The sequence below is a fragment of the Propithecus coquereli genome, unplaced genomic scaffold (genome assembly GCF_000956105.1).
Source record: "Propithecus coquereli isolate 6110/MARCELLA unplaced genomic scaffold, Pcoq_1.0 Scaffold6, whole genome shotgun sequence".
NCBI classification, from domain to species: Eukaryota; Metazoa; Chordata; class Mammalia; order Primates; family Indriidae; genus Propithecus; species Propithecus coquereli.
The window spans coordinates 11,893,423-11,911,913 of NW_012151951.1; the positions used below are offsets into that span (position 1 = coordinate 11,893,423).

The following is an 18,491-nucleotide window of genomic DNA, read 5'->3' on the forward strand; positions in this document are numbered from 1 at the left end:
GCATAGCCAGCGTCAGTGGCTGTGAATGGTGTTTGTCACGCGATGAGGACCAACCTCGACCAGGCCTGGATTTGGCTGAGGCCCTAAGTTGTGACAGGAAAACTTATTTATTTTTACAGAAGCAGAAGTACATAATTATGAGTTTTCTTTGACATATGTGCACATTCTGTTACTTTCGGGAAGGAGCGAAGAGGTGTGAAAGGGAAAGGGAAGAGTAAAACGGGAAGGGAGAAGAGAAAAACGTGCATGTTGGCTTCTCTGAAACATTTTCCAACTCTCAAGGCAAAGTTAGCACTGCTGCGCATGTGTAGTATTTTCTACACGTTACTGTCATAGCACTTAAACTTACATATTTTAAAGGTACTGGCAGCAATGTAGATGTACAATATGGAATTAACTGAACAAACTTCTTTCTCTAAAACTCGTTGCTTTTTCTGTTTTATATATATGCATGTTAAATACGACTAAGCAAACCAGTTCATTACAGTTATGTGTCCGCACATTTCCTCAAAACAAAAAAAAAAAACCAAACAAAATAAATAGATAATTTGAATATGGACAGGGATCCCCTTCCTAAGATGTAGAGACCATTCTGAGAGTCAACATTTAGACTCCTAAGGAAAATACCTTCAGAATTTATGGAAAAGTAATTTAAAAGTAAAATTTGATGCTATGTAAGGTAAGGTAGGACAGTGGAAACAATCTCAGACTGGAAGAGTGAGATCTTGGTTCTGGTCTAGCCCAGTCTTACTTGTTTGAGCTTGGTTAACCATCTCTGTCCCTGTTGTCTCGCTTGTAAAAAATGAGATTGAGTTGATGAACTGTAAAATGTATTTAAGTATTAAGTTTTTGTGAAGATAGAAGAATCTTAACTGAGCCAGTCCTGAAACAAGGCAGAGGTGCCAAGGAGACTAGTTTGGCTAAGTACATAGAGAGGAGTAGTTGAAAATGGTAGGCTGGCTCCAGGTGAGGTAGGACCTTGCAGACTATGCCATGGAATTTGAACTTGGTCTGGAGCAGTGAATAGCCAATGGAAGAGTTTTGAGTTAAGGGAGTGCAGTAATCAGAAGTTTTGAAAAATTACCCAAACAGCAGTTGGTAGGATGAATTAGAGAAGGGAGAAATTGAGTTTAGGTAAGTGACAGATAATAAGAGCCTAAATTAACAGCAGCAGAAGTGGAAAAAAGAAGGATTCAAGAGAACCATAGCATGGAATTTGTTCCTAAATTTGACATTGCTCTAAACTTTACAGCTTGTGCCTCCAGAATATGATGACGAGTCACCTTGTAAAATCTGATACTAGAAATTGCAAGAGGCCAAGAGAATTGGAGGTAAGCTATATGCTTCTGGAGCCTTAATCTTTTATTCTATTTTGCATACTTCTCAAATTTCTTCCATTTAAGAAAGCTCTATTGATAAATGGAATTTAATATTCTAATAGTCTCAGAGCTAGGATTATCCTAGAATATAGCAGGAACTATTTTGACTCCAGCAGCTTTTTCACTAAGTATAAGCCTTCCAAGAGACTTAGAAATTTCTTTTTGGTAGTTGCGATCTAGAAACAGAAATGAGTCCATGCCTTTGTGATGCATAGGACTTTACATAATTATTTTGCTATGATAAGTAGGATACCTAACTACTATAGTTACTGATCTTTTAAAGAAGAGCACTGCATCTTGTCCTTTACTACTGCCTCCACCAATTGATCTGTTGCATTTCGGACGTGATTTGCTCCCTGAGAATTATATTATTTTGCAAAAGTTTGCAAGCATTTGGCTATTGTCTAAATTAGTTTTGCTACATTGCTGTGAAAACATCTACTGATATAGGACACTTTTTAATCAAGGGATTAAAGCCATATTCAAAGTCTAATTTAAAACCAAAATAAAATTTAGTTTGTTGAGCAAGGTGCTTTTTGGGCCTATTAGTTTCCTTGATAACAAAATTTCAAATGACCGATTAGGCCATATGATTTATAGCATGTTTGCTTTTTTTTGAAAAATGTTTTATTTGCTTTTTCTTAATAAACAGAATGTATACACATATATATATGTCCTAAGGATCTTATTGACCATACCTATTTTCTTTACTTGGTTCTATTAGCCTCAAATGGCAGATAGTCCACAGCTGTCCTCTATTGGAAAATCAGATTCATCTTTCTCTGAAAGTTCTGGACTATTTTATAAAGATGAATCCCTGGAGAAAGATTTGAATGGTGATGTATAAAATGCTTATATTTTTATACATCAATTTTATAATGCAGAAGGTTTGTTACATTTCATAACTTAATGATTTTTCTTGAACAGATATGAGCAAGGAAATTAATCTAATGTTGTCTGCATATGCAAAGATATTAAGGCAAGTACTTACAGTATATTCTCTTGAGTCTTTGTGTTAGCAGTTTTCTTCTGGAAAGTCTGTAATGGGAAGTTTAATTCTGTGGTTGCAAAACCTATCAAGTAATTAAAATTTTGGAATTTCTCATTCTACCTCAGTTCATTACAATAGATTAGCTGGTTATTTTCAGGGTATAACCTCAGCTTTTCTACAAAATGTCCTTTGTTTTGCTGTTGCCAGAGTTAATACTAGACTAGATATATCTTGGTCTCTAATTAGATGACATGCTTTAAATTTTATGTAAATACCTCTTTGAGAAAAATATCATTTGGTGAAATTAATGATAATAACGGAGTGATATTAAAGATAAATATTTATTTCATACAGAGTCAGCTCTCTGTGTCTGTGGGTTCCGTGTCTGTGGATTCAACCAACCATGGATTGAAAATATTTTGGGAAAAGTATGGTTGTGTGTGTACTGAACATGTACAGACATTTTTCCTTGTCATTATTCCCTGAACAATACAGTATAACAACTATTTACATAGCATTTATATATCAGGTATTATAAATAATGTAGAGATGATTTAAAGTATATGGGAGGATATGCACAGGTTATGTGCAAATACTATGCCATTTTATATAAGGGACTTGAGTGTCCATGGATTTTCGTATCCATAGGGGATCCTGGAACCAATTCCCAATGGATACTTAGTGATGACTGTATTTATATTTTATCTATATATATTTGAAGGCCTAATTTAAATATTTTATTAGCCTGACAGTATCATATTTTATAAGGTGGTTTTTAACTGCTAGATAGTCATACTTGAATAATGATTTGTGCGGCTGTAAAAAATAATGTATATAATTTAATATTAGTGTTAAAATGTATAAGATATGCTTTCTGCTGTGTCAGGGGACTTTTTGAGTAGTCAAAAATATTTGTGGGAACAATTTAACTTTTTCCTTAACAGTATTAGTAAATTAATGAAGCTCTGTGGTACAGAAAGCCATTTAAATGTAATAGTTAACAAATATGATATAATAAAGAATGTCACCATGATTTGTGTGTTTGGACTTTATAACTACTTAGTTTAACATAAAACTTTTTTCCCCATTAGTGAGAGAGCAGCAGTAGATGCATCTTACATTGACGAGATAGATGTACTCTTCAAAGAAGCCAACACTATTGAAAATTTTCTCATGCAAAAAAGAGAGCTCCTGAGACAGAGGTTCACAGTGATTGCAAACACACTGCACAGATAAAATGTGTACTTAAAATAAGCGGAGAATTTAAACTTATTGTTGTAATGAAAGAATGACATGCTTTGAAAGCTCTCTAGTTAAAGAAAATGTATGTCTTAAACAGAGAAGGGGAAACTTGAATTTCTTTTCTAGATTTAAAAGGGGCTTTAAGCTGGACATTAATATGAGCTATGTCACTTTTCTTTTGAGGGTCAAATATTTGTCGCATTTTGTAGAAGTATAAATTATTTAAATCCTATAGGGATTCTTTTGGGTTTTTTTCCTTAAGCTTCCTAGCCTTTCTGAAACATCTAAAAGAGGACTCAGTTAATTTATAATGTTTAACAATATTGTACTTTTTCTTTAGAATATTTTGTTTAAATAGCAGATAGTTTTAAAATGTTTTTCGTGGTCAGTATTTTTATAAAAGCACATTAAAACCTTAATGGTAATTTGTCTAGTTTCTTAATATAAAATAGAACTGTGTACTGTTGTTTTTTAATATTACCATTTGATTATTTTCACTATTATTATAAATGGCTAATAAAAACTCTTGGCTTAAAATTATTTTCTTGTGGTAAAAGTAATAAAATAAAAACCAGAAATTACTAACCAGAACCTTGTATGAGTTAGCTTTTTACACATCAACCACATCGATGTATGCAGTTAGTGAATTATATTTAGAAGCCTTAGCAGCAGTATGGTATGGGATAAAGATTAGTGATCCAGAAGTAAAGAGATTGCCTTAAATAATAACACGACTTTGATAGGTCACTTCCATCCTCTTATAATTTAGAAATTGTATTTGGACTAGAAGATCTGTACTATTCATCTAGCTAAAAAAATTCTCCTTTTGATATAAAGTACTGCTACGATTTTATTGACTATATTTTATAACTATATGGGATAACTAATTAGATTTTTAAAAATCACAGTACCCATTTTTTAATCATAGATAATTCAGTCTATTTTATATATATAATATATATATGTTTTTTTTCCAATATAAGCAATCAGAAATTTGGATATATTTGCAGACAGTACTACAGAGAATTGGTATTCCTAAGAGAGATAGTACATTTGCTTTGCAGCCTTCTAAACTCTAAAATAAAATCTCTTTTTATCAAATTACTATTTGAAGGAATAAACACTGCACAAGCCGAATAAAATATTTACTAAAAAAACCTGGTTATTAAGTGGAAAAAATTTATTGAGTTGGTAGGGATATGCACTGATGGTACAGGATAGGTTGGAGGTCAACAAACTATTAGAAATGAAATTAGGGGATGGGCGTAGTGGCTCACACCTGTAATCCTAGCACTCTGAGGTAGGTGGATCCTTTGAGCTCAGGAGTTCAAGACCAGCCTCAACAAGAGTGAAACCCCGTCTCTTCTAAAAAAATAGGAAAAAGTTAGCTGGACAACTAAAAATATATAGAAAAAATTAGCTGGGCATGGTGGCGCATGCCTGTAGTCCCAGCTGCTCAGGAGGCTGAGGCAGTAGGATTGCTTATGCCCAGGAGTTTGCTGCTGTGAGCTAGGCCGACTCCATGGCACTCTAGTCCGGGCAACAGAGTAAGACTCTGTCTCAAAAAAAAAAAACAGGAATGAAATTAAAAATTAAATGCAACCAGAAGACTATATTTGAGTTAACATAACATGTCACCTGGATTTTGAGTCATTTTGCTACCTCGCAGAGCTCTTTATGTTTGGAACACAAAGATGACTCTGCTGAACTACCATCATTAAGAAACATCCTTGAGTTATTTTTTCTAAGCATTTATCATTAATATGAAAAATAAGGCCAACAGATTGCTTCAGACTGGATTTCATAATATAGTTCCTGTATTCTAATGGTATCACCATTGTTTAGCATCTGGTTCTTCCCTTTGCAGGTTCAGAAAATTGATTTGATCATTTCATTTGGTATGATTAAGACTGGGGAACTGATTTTAAGTCACAATTTACTTACTGCTCAGAACAGCTACCTTTTAGTCTAAAAGTGCCTGAAAGCCTAATAATTAAGGCTTTTTTGAAATCAAATTTTGATAGCTTTGGTACCATCCACATAAACAAGAATAATCTTTCAACAGGAGATATGTTACTGCAGGAATACCATTGCTCTTTAATTTACTTTTCTAATATTACTCTATCATTTCAATAAATTTAAGGAGTTTATAAATTATTTTTTATTGCTTACTAATCAAAATATATTAATATACTGAACCATCTTTGTCGTTCCTTTGCTAGGCACTGCGGAAAATACAGAATAGTTTAAGGCACTGCCTCCTGACAATTTTAATCATACCTTTCTCGAGATACACTTACAGCTTTGTTAGGAAGACATGTTACTATTAAAAGCATCTCTGTGGCAATGCTGTGGGAGTTACTAGAAGGCCTTTGGCAAGGGGGTCAGAGAGGTAGATTTTGAATTGTATTTTTGAAAAGGAAAAAAGGAGGATATTTCAGGCAGGGAAAAGTTTGTTCAATGGAACAGAAGAAAAAAACATGTCATGTTAGACAGCCACTTTGCTGGGATGAGAATTCACAAAGGGGAATAGTGTGTCACCTAAACTGCTGGAAAACAGAGACGGAATCTTACTATATTTCTTGGCATTCTTACTTCGTACCACAGTGTTTGATACATTGGCGCTCAAAAATGTTTGTTAAATTAATAAAATCATATGTAATTGTACATTTTTAAGGGCTTACTTTCACAGGATCTTACACACACTAGATCATCAGAAAATGTTTTGTAAAATTAACGAATAGAAAAAAGATCTAGAAGTTGTCATGAATATTAAAAAAAAAAGAAGGGTGAAATGATTTAAAGGCAGAGAGAAAGAAGGACAGGTAAGTTGTTGCCAGATCTTTGAGTCCTTTATTGACAGTCTAAATTTGGACTTTGTTCTATATCTGAGTCTTTCAGAGGAGAGGAGTGGCATAAGAAAATGATCCCATGGATCCAGATCAGCTGACTTAACCAGTGTGAGGACAGATTCGCAAAAGCAAAGTTTAGGAAAGGAGACCACTATTGGTGGTCCAATTTTAATATTTCAAACAGCTACTTATAGATAGGTTGTTGGGATACTTGTCATTGGAAATGAAACCAAGAGAGATTACAGAGTTTCGAAGCCCCACCCCTTACTCCCCTTCCCTACCCCATTCTGTCACTGAGCCAGGGACAGTCCAGGAAGTTCTGTGAGTGTTCACTGTTCAGTGGTACTTAAATCTGCCACTGTGTTTGGAGATTTGGAAATCTTGGGATCTGCTCAATACAAAAATGTTTTTTCGAATCTTTCTCCATTGTCTCAGCAATCTTTCTACCATTGCAGTGGGTTTCTTTTTGGTGATAGTGCACCATCTCCCAGGTAGGAGATTCACCCCTTCCTCTTCCTTGTTCTCCTCTTCCTACCAGTCTGCACTTAGAATTCTGTGCCTCTTTTCTGAAGATTACTGGGAGCTTCTGAAACTTTCCGCTCTGTGTGGAGCAGATATAGGCAGCAGCTCTGCAGAGCCAGAAATTGAAGGAGACTGAGTCAGGTTTGCTTAGTTAGCATCAGGGAAATAGCTGTTATGTTTGCATATTTTATGCAACATATAAAGACAGGATTCAGGGGTTAGGGATTCTGCTGGATCTGCAATAGGAAGAATTTTGACTATTCAGAGTTCTCTAAATTGAAAATCACTGACACTTATTCTACTGTAAATGTTTGGTTCTTCTATTTGCAATCTGGGGGACTGCTTTAAAACCTGTTTATTATCTTGTAGCTTTCTATTGTAGTTATTATTGTTAGGTGATTTATTTTTTGAAATCGATCTAGAGCTATCAGAAATCATAATGATATACACTATAAATTTTTAAATTATTTAATTCAACAATTTAGAGCGTGCAGTATTCAGGGTATTATGTACTGGAGGTATACAGTATTACATACTGAAGGGAGAGAGGATACAAAAACTAGACCTTGTACTAAAAGAGTACTGGTAGCACGCATTTATCACAAAAGATGGAATAAGGTAAGTGCTGTGCCATTTGAAAGCTATGTGAGTTCAGACTAAGGAGAAATTAGTTCTTGCTGTAGGAAATGGGAATGCCATGTATATGAAGCAAGTGACATGGAAACTGGATCTTGAAGGATGAGCTGGGTGAGTGAATTACATCTGAAGAAGATGGGAAATATCTTAGGTGAAGAGCATGGTATGGTTATAATGAGGAGAAAAGAATGGGGAGTGGTCCAGTTAGGCGGGAGTGGAAGGCATTAGTGAGAGACAGAGCTGGACAGGTAGTTTGCAGTGATACTGTACAGGGCCTTCATCAGTGCCTGGCCAAGCAGTTTAGCCTTTACTTGGTAGGCAATGAGGAGCCATTTGTGAAGGTTTTATGGAGGAATATATGATGCAATCAGATCTATACTTAGGAAAATTATTTTAGTAGTAGTGCTTCACAGTCTTTTGCCCATCATAGCACACATAGAAAATGATAATGTGTTTACCGAACATTGGAGTAAATTGGATGGGACTGGAGCCCTGACGAGCTACTTGGAGCTGCAGGCAACTGGCCTGGGGTCTCTGGCCCTTCCAGGGGCTAAGAGGATCAGGAGGCCCACAGTTAGGAAGGTTGATTCCTATCTATTTTCTCCTTCCATAGGACACTGTTAGAATATCCAGTTAAAAGGCCGTGAGGGCTTAAATTAGGACAGTAGGAAGGACTGATATGCAAGAGAAGTTGAGGCATCAGTACTGATAAGGACAGGCCTAGGGCAGAAAAAAATTGTGAGGGGGCTGCCTAGGAGGGAAGGACTGGTAAAAATCTTTACAAAGGATTTCCCCTAGTTCCCCTTGCAGACTTTTGAGCCCTAGTAATTTATAGTGGCCACCCCATATCATTTTCTTAGCATCCCCTTACTGGCCCTGTGTGGGTAGAGTCCACTTAGTGAATGTGTGAGGGACAGTAGAGAAGATGAATTCAAGGCCCACAGAGATGTTGAAGCTAGTAGGTACGATTTAGTAGTATGATTTAGTAGGTACGAAAATTGATTGCAAAGGGGGAAAATGAAGAATTTTATTTTGACATGTTGAGAGTCACATGCAAGAAGTAATTGGTGAAATTAAGAGACTGGACGAGATTACCAAGGAGAGTGCTGAGATTAAAGAGTAAAGGTTCAAAGTCAGACTTGAGGAACACGTTCATGAGGTGATAAGAGGAAAAGGAGCCGATAAAATGGAATTAACCTTTGGAAAGTATCTACTGTCATCATATTTACTTATGAAAATAGACATAAACAGGAATTTTTATCCCCATTTATCATTGAAAAACCTGAGGCTCAGAGAGATTAAGTAACTTGCCCAAGGTTGTCAGCTAATAAGTAATCAAGCTAGTATAAAGCAGAAGACTAGTCAGAGACAGAGCAGGAAAGTTAGAACAGAACAATGTCTCAGAAGCTAAGAATAGAAAGGGGTTTAAGAAAATGTTGACAATATCAAATACTATGGAAAGTTTGAAGAACATATAATAGATGGTCAACAGCATGCTATGGTGTATAGAATCATAGAGATATGTAAATATTTTCTAAAATGTAAAATGTTTAAAATTCTTGTATCTCTACTCAGACAAATGCCCAGTCAGGCTGTTCCATTTAGTTCTACTTAAATAAATAAGAGGAGTAAAATACCTTACCTCCAGGAATTTATTTTAATCTAAGAGGAGAATAGATAAATATACATAATGTTAATAAAAGTAGAGTGAGATAAATACCTGAGGGTTTCCTCCTCTATCTTTCCAAAGCATCTAATACTGTGGTTCCCAAATTTTGGTATGCTTAAGAATACTTACTTCCCTGCCCCTCCAGATTCTGATTTATTAGGACCAGAGTGGAGTCCAGGAATCTGCATTTTAGCAATAACACCAGGTATTTCTGTTGCAAGTAGTCCTCAGACCAGATTCAGAAACACTGCTGAAACTAATCACTTAGTACAATATCAGTATCTGTTTGTTTACCAGACGGTAAGTTCCTTCCAGAGTTCTAATACTTTTTATCCCTCATAGTACTTAGTGCTTTGTTGAATGAATAAAATAATTCAAAGAAAGAAAATATTCCATCTTATTGGATTGATCATTACAGGATATGTACATAATAATAGCTAGCATTTTTTGAGTATTCTGTTCTAAAAGCTTTACATAAACTAACACATTTATTCCTTATAGCCTTAGGACTGATAAGAGTTATTATTCACAGCTTAGAAAGGAGGAAACAGAGCACAGAGAGGTTGTAACTGTTTTACTTATACAGCTACTTATTTGGGAAGTGGCAGATTTGAAACCACGCAGTCTAGAGTCAGGCAGAGCCACAGCTCACACTCTTAAATATTATACTATGCAGCTTCTTAAGGGAAGTACTGTAACATTTGAGCTAGATCTTGAACAATTGATGGAATTTCCTTAGGCATAGGTATTGGGAAGGTCATTCAGGATGAAAGTAAATCAGGAAAGAATTGGGTTTGACAGAATTGTTACATGTCATGTAGGAAAGTAGAAGGTCTCATATTCCAAGCTTTCAAATTTTTGAAAGATTTGAAAGAAATGGGATAACAATTTGCTAAAAGAATGCAAATTTTATCTCTTCAGAGGAATAGTGTCCCTATGTGTTAGCTCATTTTTCTAGTTAAACTTTTATGAAGTAAATAAAGAATTAAATTTTATAGCACCTAATTAATTGTATATTTGACCACCCCTCTACTTTAGACAATACCGTCTTGTGAACACTCAGTAAGTATGAAATAATAGGAGAATTTTCAGTTCCTCATTATACAATGATGATTTTTACTTTTTGTGGCTTTTGGGCTTTACGTAATTTCAGACTGGGTATCACTGTGTAGTTTAATTTATGATACCCTTGTTTTGGAAAATGTCATGTACATGCATATGTATTCCATTAAAATAAAAGAAATTAAGATCCTTGCTGGGTGCTGTGGCTCATGCCTATAATCCTAGCACTCTGGGAGGCCAAGTGGGGAGGATCGCTTGAGGTCAGGAGTTCGAAACCAGCCTGAGCAAGAGCCAGACCCTGTTTCTACTAAAAATAGAAAAATTTAGGTGGGTGACTAAAAATAGAAAAATATTAGCCAGGCATGGTGGCATGCACCTGTAGTCCCAGCTACTTGGGAGGCTGAGGCAGCAGGAGTGCTTGAGTCCAGGAGTTTGAGGTTGTTGTGAACTAGGCTGATGCCACGGCACTCTAGGGCAAAGAGCAAGACTCTGTCTCAAAAAAAAAAAAAAAAAAAAAAAAAAAAATTAAGATCCTATTAAATTCGTAGGAATAGCTATGAAATCTCTAGGATCACATTCTGATGTATCTAAAGTACTGAGGTCAATATAATTATAATATTGAATGGTGGTGGTCAGTTCTTTTTTTTTTTTTTTTTTAGCATAAAATGCAGTTTATTGAGGAAGGACAAGATTAATTTACAGAGAAAAAGAGCAAGATAAAAGTTTTCTGTCATAACAAAAGGGCTGCTGGTCATTTCTTATCATAACAACGAGGATGCTATTAGCACATCCGGCAACAGCATATAGGTATATTCTTGTAAAATGACAAGCATTGTTCAACTCTGAGAAATGATTAAAAATAGTAATTAAGGTCCTGAGTTGATTCTTAGGAGGATTAGTACTACAAGAAATACAAGAAGGAATTGTGGTTTGAAAATGGAGAACCAAAGCATTGATAGGCTGAGAATAAGGAAGGAGAGAGGAAATTCTGAGACTGTGTGGTGTTAGGTTCACATTTCCTTTAAGCTGCCAGTTGATAAGATTATTGTCTATGAGAAACAGGCATGTTTATAGATGATTTGGTAAAGATTTTTTGTGCTTTTGGTTTCCTCTTCACAGTTTTGAAGAAGTACTTGGGAAATACTCATCAGAAAAAAGCCATCTTTGGGCAACGGCAGAATCTGCCATGTATTGCACCGCTACTGACCACAGTGGAGGAGACACCACAGGTCATTTCTGCTAAAGTTCGAGGACGTTTTCCTGAGTGGCTCAAAGGCTATCTACTTCGAATTGGACCTGGGAAATTTGAGTTTGGGAAGGATAAGTAAGCTTTGATTTTTGGAGAACAATTTTCATTCTCGGAATGGGCTGGTTCTATGCAATAAGCATTAATTATCTGCTTCCTCTCTGAGGCTAACGTTGCCGTTCCATCCTTTTGATTACGGATAAGAAAACTGTAGCCTAGAGGAGAAAAAAGGAGACTTCATTCTTTTTAAAAAGTTCTGCTTTTTCTGCTCTGCAGAATATCATAAATTTGAAGCCATTTGCAAGTTTGTGCCAGATGTCAGGAGCTCTCTGTGTGACAACCAAGCTGTTTTCATCACAAGTTCCTGAAGGAAGGGCAATATCTCCTCATACTGCTCTCTCCCTCGCCCAGTACTCCCCAGACACAGTGACCTCTCTCACTTCCTTAAAACCGACACAGCTATATTTGCTCAGCGTCTTGGCATTAGTTCTCTCACCTATCTTCCCTGATCTTTCTGAGTCTGGTCTTGTCAGATATCAATTCAAATCTCATGTCCTTTGAGCTTTCCCTGTTCTTCCAATATGAAAAGCCAGTACAGTTGTCCCTTGGTGTCCATGGGGGATTGATTCCAGGGCCCTCCTCAAATACCAAAATCCCAGGATGTCCAAGTCCCTTATATAAAATGTGAAGTGTTTGCATATAACCTATGGTCATCCTCCTGTATACTTTAAATCATCTCTAGATTACTTATAATTCCTAGTACGTTGCCTACACATCACTTCATTCCTGTGAACTTAATACTCAGCAAATCAAGCTTTGCTTTTTGGAACTTTGTGGAATTTTTTTCTTCTGAGTATTTTTGATCCTCAGTTGGTTGAATCCATGGATGTGGAATTCAGGGATATGGAGGGCTGACTGTATTTATTATATTAGCTAATTTAATTCTCTGCACTGCACTATTGATGTCTAGTATTTTTTGTTTGTTTATTTGTGTGTTAGCTGTGTTCTCCTGTCAGGTCAGTGATCTGTTCTTGGTTCTTAGTGTGCTCTTGCTGAAGAATGACAAGACACACTGGTAGTAAAGCAGGCAAGAAACAAAGTTTATTGAGCAAAGCAAGATATGTTCACCACAGAGAGTGAATGGGTCCCTATTATTACAAGAGGCCCTGACTGTTAATTAAAATTTTATTTTATATTGTCTGGGTTGGACCCTCCCTGGCAGGCATGGCTCATATGTCACCTCGATGAGCAGCTGTTAGTCATATAACCTAAGTCTTATGCATGTGGACTTCCTGTGAGCTTCTGTGAAGGCCGATGGGGTGGGGGTGGGACAAAACTGCAATGCAGATTTATGCTAATGACATGATAATTGGCCCAAGGTTACTTTTGGTCATCTTTCAGACCCTACTGCACCTACGCTGCTTGGCCTTCTGGGAATTCCTTCCTCTGGTAATCCCCGTCCAATTTTGTGGTTAGTGCGCCGAGTTCTGATTGGCAGTGCACTCCTCCTCCCTCCTGCTGTGGTGGTTATCTCAAGCGGGGGCTTGCCCCCTGTCCCTGGGAGAGCCAGAGACCCCTTACTATCTACCTAACAACCCCACTAGAATATAAGTTCCATGAGGTCAGGGATTTTTTTCTAATTTATCCTGTATCCTTACTGTCTAGAGCAGCGCCTTGCATCTACATAGCACTCAATAAATGGATGTAAATAAATGAAAAACCAGTAACTCTTTAGCATATCATTTCTCTGAGTGTCTACTAGGGACATGAGGTGATGTGAAGAAACCCCTATGGCCAGGAAGGAATCTGCTTATTTTCAACATTTTTAAATATTAGAAAAAGTTTTTTCATTATAAAAATTTTTACCCATATAATAAAACATTTTGAAATATAGAAAAGGTGGTAGGGGCAAACATGTACCACTTGACACATCCTCTATTAGCACTTTGGTATATTTCCTGCTAACCTTCCCCACTATTTCTATGTATTTGTTTTAAATAATTACAGTCATGTTATATGTAGTATTTTTTTTTTTTTTGCCTTGCAGAAACGCTTGACACTATCATAAACATTTATATCCTTGTTGCTACAAAGTCTGAATGACCATTATTTTTAATGGCTCGATGATATTCCAAAAATCATTGCTTTATAAAAATAATTGTGGTAAAATATACACAAAATTTACCATCTTAACCATTTTTAAGTGTAGCGTTCAATGGCGTGAAGTACATTTACACTGTTGTGCTACCATCCATCCACAGAGTTCTTTTTAACTTGCAAAACTGAACCACTCTACTCACTAAACACTAACTCCCTATACTTCCTTTCCCACTGCCCTTGGCAACCACCATTCCACCTTCTGTTAATTAAGAAACCCCACCCCTCCCTGACTCTGGGCCTGGTTGGAATCTGATCATGGTACTCCTGTGCCTCTCCAGCTCTTGTTGGAAACAGACCAAGAACTAGGGGCATGTTCAAGATATCTTTGATTAAGGTACATATATTTCTTAACATCCTAGATATTTTAATTTGCTAAACCTGTTGCATCTTGTCTTCACTGAATAATGGACTTATAAAATAATAGAGCTAGAAAGAAATACAATGCCATGTTTTTGGGTGGGGAGGGAGATGGGGGTATGCTGTTTGTTTTTCCCAGCTGCTGCAAGAAGCCCTTAAGAAGTTACTTTAGATGCCAGGACTGGGGTGGGGTGGGGAGGAGATAAGGGGAAATCAAGGGTTGGGGGAGGTTTGGAGGTGGAGAAAAAGAGGGTGAGTGAGATACCAGAGAAGTTCTGCTTTTCCCTATTTTACATGTGTGTCTTTCACATAAGTTATAATTCTAAAAAAGTGTATGAGGCAAGGAGAAGGAGAAGGAGGAAAGTGGGAGGGAGGAGGAGAAAACTACTAGTCTAACCCCCAGAGAGTAACAGCCTCTTGCAAAAGGCATATGGTATTTCACCTGCTACGAAAGGAGAAGCCCTAGTACTGTGGTCCCCAACCCCCCGGGCTGTAGACTGGTGCCAGTCCTTGGCCTGTTAGGAACTGGTCCTTGGCCTGTTAAGAACTGGGCCGAACAGCAGGAGGTGAGCGGGGAGTGAGCTTCATCTGTATTTATAGCTGCTCCCCATCACTCGCATCACTGCATAAGCTCTGCCTCCTTTCAGATCAGCTGCGGCATTAGATTCTCATAAGGAGCGCGCAAATACAGATTATCATTAGCAGAAAGATTTGACTGCATAATAAATGTAATGTGTTTGAATCATCCCCAAACCTTCCCCTCCTCCCTGCCCCAGTCTGTGGAAAAATTGTCTTCCATTAAACCAGTCCCTGGTGCCAAAAAGGTTGGGGACCGCTGCCCTAATATATTATTCAAACCAAGCAACGGAGCCACTCAGGGCCCAGGATTGACCCACAAGCCTCTTTGAAGACATGCGTCTTTGTGGGAGGAGTGGATGGTGTCAACCGGTCAACTTCTTCCAAGCCAGCAGTGGACATTTATAGCAAGAATAGGGTCTTGCCTGCCCCTTGGGTGAGAAGTACAGATATATTTAGGTCAAAAGGTGACAAACTAAGACCCAGTTTAGCTGTTGGCTCCCCAGATTAGACTTAAAAGGAGGGACAGGGACCTAGGGAAGGCAGTGTAGCCCTTCACCTGTGAGTAAGAATAGCCCCATTTGCTTGTGAAGCTCTGATTGCCGTTTGATGCCATTTAACAGATCCATGTCAGCATGCAGACATAGTAGTGACATGCCAAAGGCTTTCCTTCAATTAACTTTTTTAAATCAGTGATTGACTTGAAGACATATTTAGAAGTTTTTTTTTTTTTTTTTGAGACAGAGTCTCACTGTGTTGCCCAGGCTAGAGTGCCGTGGCGTCAGCCTAGCTCACAGCAACCTCAAACTCCTGGGCTCAAGTGATCCTCCTGCCTCAGCCTCCCAAGTAGCTGGGACTACAGGCATGCACCACCATGCCCGGCTAATTTTTTCTATATATTTTTAGTTGTCCAATTAATTTCTTTCTATTTTTAGTAGAGACGGGGTCTTGCTCTTGCTCAGGCTGGTTTCGAACTCCTGAGCTCAAACAATCTGCCTGCCTCGGCCTCCCAGAGAGCTAGGATTACAGGCGTGAGCCACCGCGCCCGGCCTTACTTAGCAGTTTTTAAAGTCACATAAATCTGGGTGGAGCACTATATAGCCTCAGCACTTTTATCTCTACTACTCTCCTGGCAGGACTTCAGGATCCACAGTGATGATAGCCTCCCAATTCCTGGACGGTCCCCGCTGCAAAGATTATCCCCCTCCCTGCCACGTCAACAAGACTACATACCGAGGCCACACCTGGAACTTACTCCACAGAATTGCCCCACCCCTGAAATCTTGAACTATGAAACTCTACTCTGCTCAAAACTCCAATTTTCACACTCCTACATTCCCATTAAACTTATTTTTTCATTTCATCAAGTTCTACTCTCCTTCCTGTTCTCTTTCCTCTGCACTTATTCACTCTCTTTTAATTTCTCCCTGGCCCAGAGTCCACCACTAGTCACTTCAAACACACTGTCACCCCCACCCTCACTCCCTTTGCCTTGGTGATCACTGCCTCTAATCTGACCATTTTCAGGCCCAAATTACCCCATTGTTGGTTTCCTCTGCTCATGGTCCAGGCCTGCAGAACACTTCTAGAGCAAATCACATAACTTTGCTGATTGATTTAATTACAAAATGAGGATTTCCAGCCCTGGCTGAGTGCTTGGTGCTGCCAGGACATCTTTAGCAGTCACTATTCTTTCCAGCTTCCCACAGGGTCTGCTGCAAACCTCAGTCCCTTTCCTGAAGCCTCCTGCATTCTCCCTGTCCCTTTCACCCTAATAGATAAACCGCCTACTTCATGTGAATAGAGGGGCAACTGGATTGAACTCCTTCAACTTTCCTCTTCCCACCTCCATATTTCCCCATGTAGGTACTTCTTCCTGCCTCCTCAATGTCAGAGGAGTGATCCTCTTCCTCTTCTCTGAAACGTTGCAGCAGCGTCATCTCTCCCCACTTCCTTTTCTGCCAAATAACTCTTACAGATCACTTCACTTTTTGGGATGTTCTAGGGCCCGGGATTCAGAGTGAGCACTGAGCTCAAACCCTTGTCCTGTCACTTACCATCCCCCTGTGACCGTGGGCATATTTCTCTGAACCTTGGTATCCACATCTGTAAAATGAGAATGCTAGATCTTCAAAGAATCCATGTGAGGGAAATATATATACATGTATCTATAAGTGTGTGTGTATCTATATCTCTATCTCTATCTATCTATCTATATATACATGAAGGAAGAGATATGGTAAAGTGCTTAGCACAATACCTAGCATATAGCAAGTGTTCAGTAGATGGCAGTTATTATCTTGTTTGCAAACTTATACATAGATACTCTCATTTTGTATCTCCCACCCCACCCCCATCTCTTGTGCTCTAGACCTGTGTCTTGCTAACTGGCTGTGGAGCACATCCACCCTGATGTTTGACAAATAGCTCAGACTCTTGTTCAAAACTGAGCTGTTGACTTTCCCTCAATACTTGCTCTTCATGTATTCTCCATCTCAGTGAAAGCATCACCAGACAGCCAGTCATTCAGGCATGACTTTTTGGACCCTCTGTTTTGTCACTGCCTATATATCCTATCGGTCACCTCTGACTGGTTTCTGGAATTTTTCCTTTTCTTTTTTTTTTCTCTCCATCCCCTCCCCTGAATTTGTCCTTTTCTAACTGGTGCTGCTTCAGTTTAGGCTCTCATTTTCCCTCGCCTTACTTACTGCCTGGTCTCCCCATCAGCTTCCCAGAGCTGCACGCTGCTCTTTCTATCCCATGCTCTACTGTGTCCAGAGTGGCCCTTGTAAGGTGCAGGAATAACAGTTTCACTCTCCTGTTTCCAGACTCCACGCTTTCCTGATGAAGGTCTTTAAGCCTCAGTCTAAGTGCTGGTGGTCTTGGGCTGACCTGTTCTCCATCATCATCACATGCCACTGACAGATCTGCCCACATGCTCCTTAACTGACTCTTCCTCCAAGATGCCGTAAGCTTCATGGCCCTTCCTCCTTCTAGCACTTCTGTCCTTGTCCCCTCTCCACCTGGCAGACATCCCTAAAGAACCAGCCAAATGTCTCCTCCCCTCTTCACCCTGCCCTGCTTCCCCCAGCCTTCCCTCCTGTTGCTCCTTCTCTGCATAGATGGCATTTTTTAATGTTTCTCCATTTAGCAGTACTCACTTTGTATCAGTTGTTTATGTGCCTGTAAGCGCTGGCCTTGGCACTATGCCTGGCAGATAGTAGGGACAAAAGCAATGTTGATTTGAATAAATGAATGCTTGGAATGAAGAATCTTGTGAAATGGACTTTAACAAGATGAAATTTATTAAAGGCAAACATGAATCCAGAAAACCACTTTTATAAGCACAAAGATGGAAGGGATATGGTTTAACAGCAGAATGTGTTAAAAACTACTTAGTGGTTTTGGTTAACAGCTCAGTGTGAGTCAACAGTGTGAGGTGGTAACATAAAATAAATAAAAACATCTTGAATGAGGAAGCCAAGTGTATTGTTTTACTCCTAGAGTATTGTGTTTGGTAATAAGAATTATGGTTTTATTAAAGGGATTTTAGATCAAAATGGCAAAAATTCTTGGAACCATTTCAAGTTTTTTTTTTAAAAGAATTACTAAAATAGACACACCGTTAACTAACATGATTAAGAAGAAAAAGGGAGAAAGCAGAAATATACAAAATAAAAATGACAACAGAGAAGAAACCATTGAAAAAGGAAAAAAAAGTTTCTGTTCATTTCGCTTGCCCATTTGTTGATGGGGTTGTTTGATTTTTTCTTGTTGATTTTTTTGAGTTCTAGATAGA

At 38.2% G+C, this 18,491-nt stretch overlaps 2 protein-coding genes across 2 annotated transcripts in view; both read left to right on the top strand.

The window, feature by feature from the left end:
• Positions 1–1,248: 1,248 nt before the first annotated feature.
• Positions 1,249–3,685, top strand: TEX12 (testis expressed 12). Its single transcript, XM_012659234.1, has 4 exons — positions 1,249–1,331; positions 2,104–2,215; positions 2,307–2,358; positions 3,462–3,685. The coding sequence occupies exons 1-4, from the start codon at positions 1,269–1,271 to the stop codon at positions 3,604–3,606; spliced, it is 372 nt and encodes a 123-aa protein (XP_012514688.1). The 5' UTR covers positions 1,249–1,268; the 3' UTR covers positions 3,607–3,685.
• A 3,085-nt stretch (positions 3,686–6,770) lies between these two features.
• Positions 6,771–18,491, top strand: part of BCO2 (beta-carotene oxygenase 2) — a 41,162-nt gene continuing 29,441 nt past the window's right edge. The window contains exons 1-2 of the mRNA XM_012659142.1: positions 6,771–6,955; positions 11,473–11,680. Coding sequence (XP_012514596.1) covers positions 6,868–6,955; positions 11,473–11,680 — 296 coding nt within the window. The 5' untranslated portion in view covers positions 6,771–6,867. The remainder of the gene's footprint in view (positions 6,956–11,472; positions 11,681–18,491) is intronic.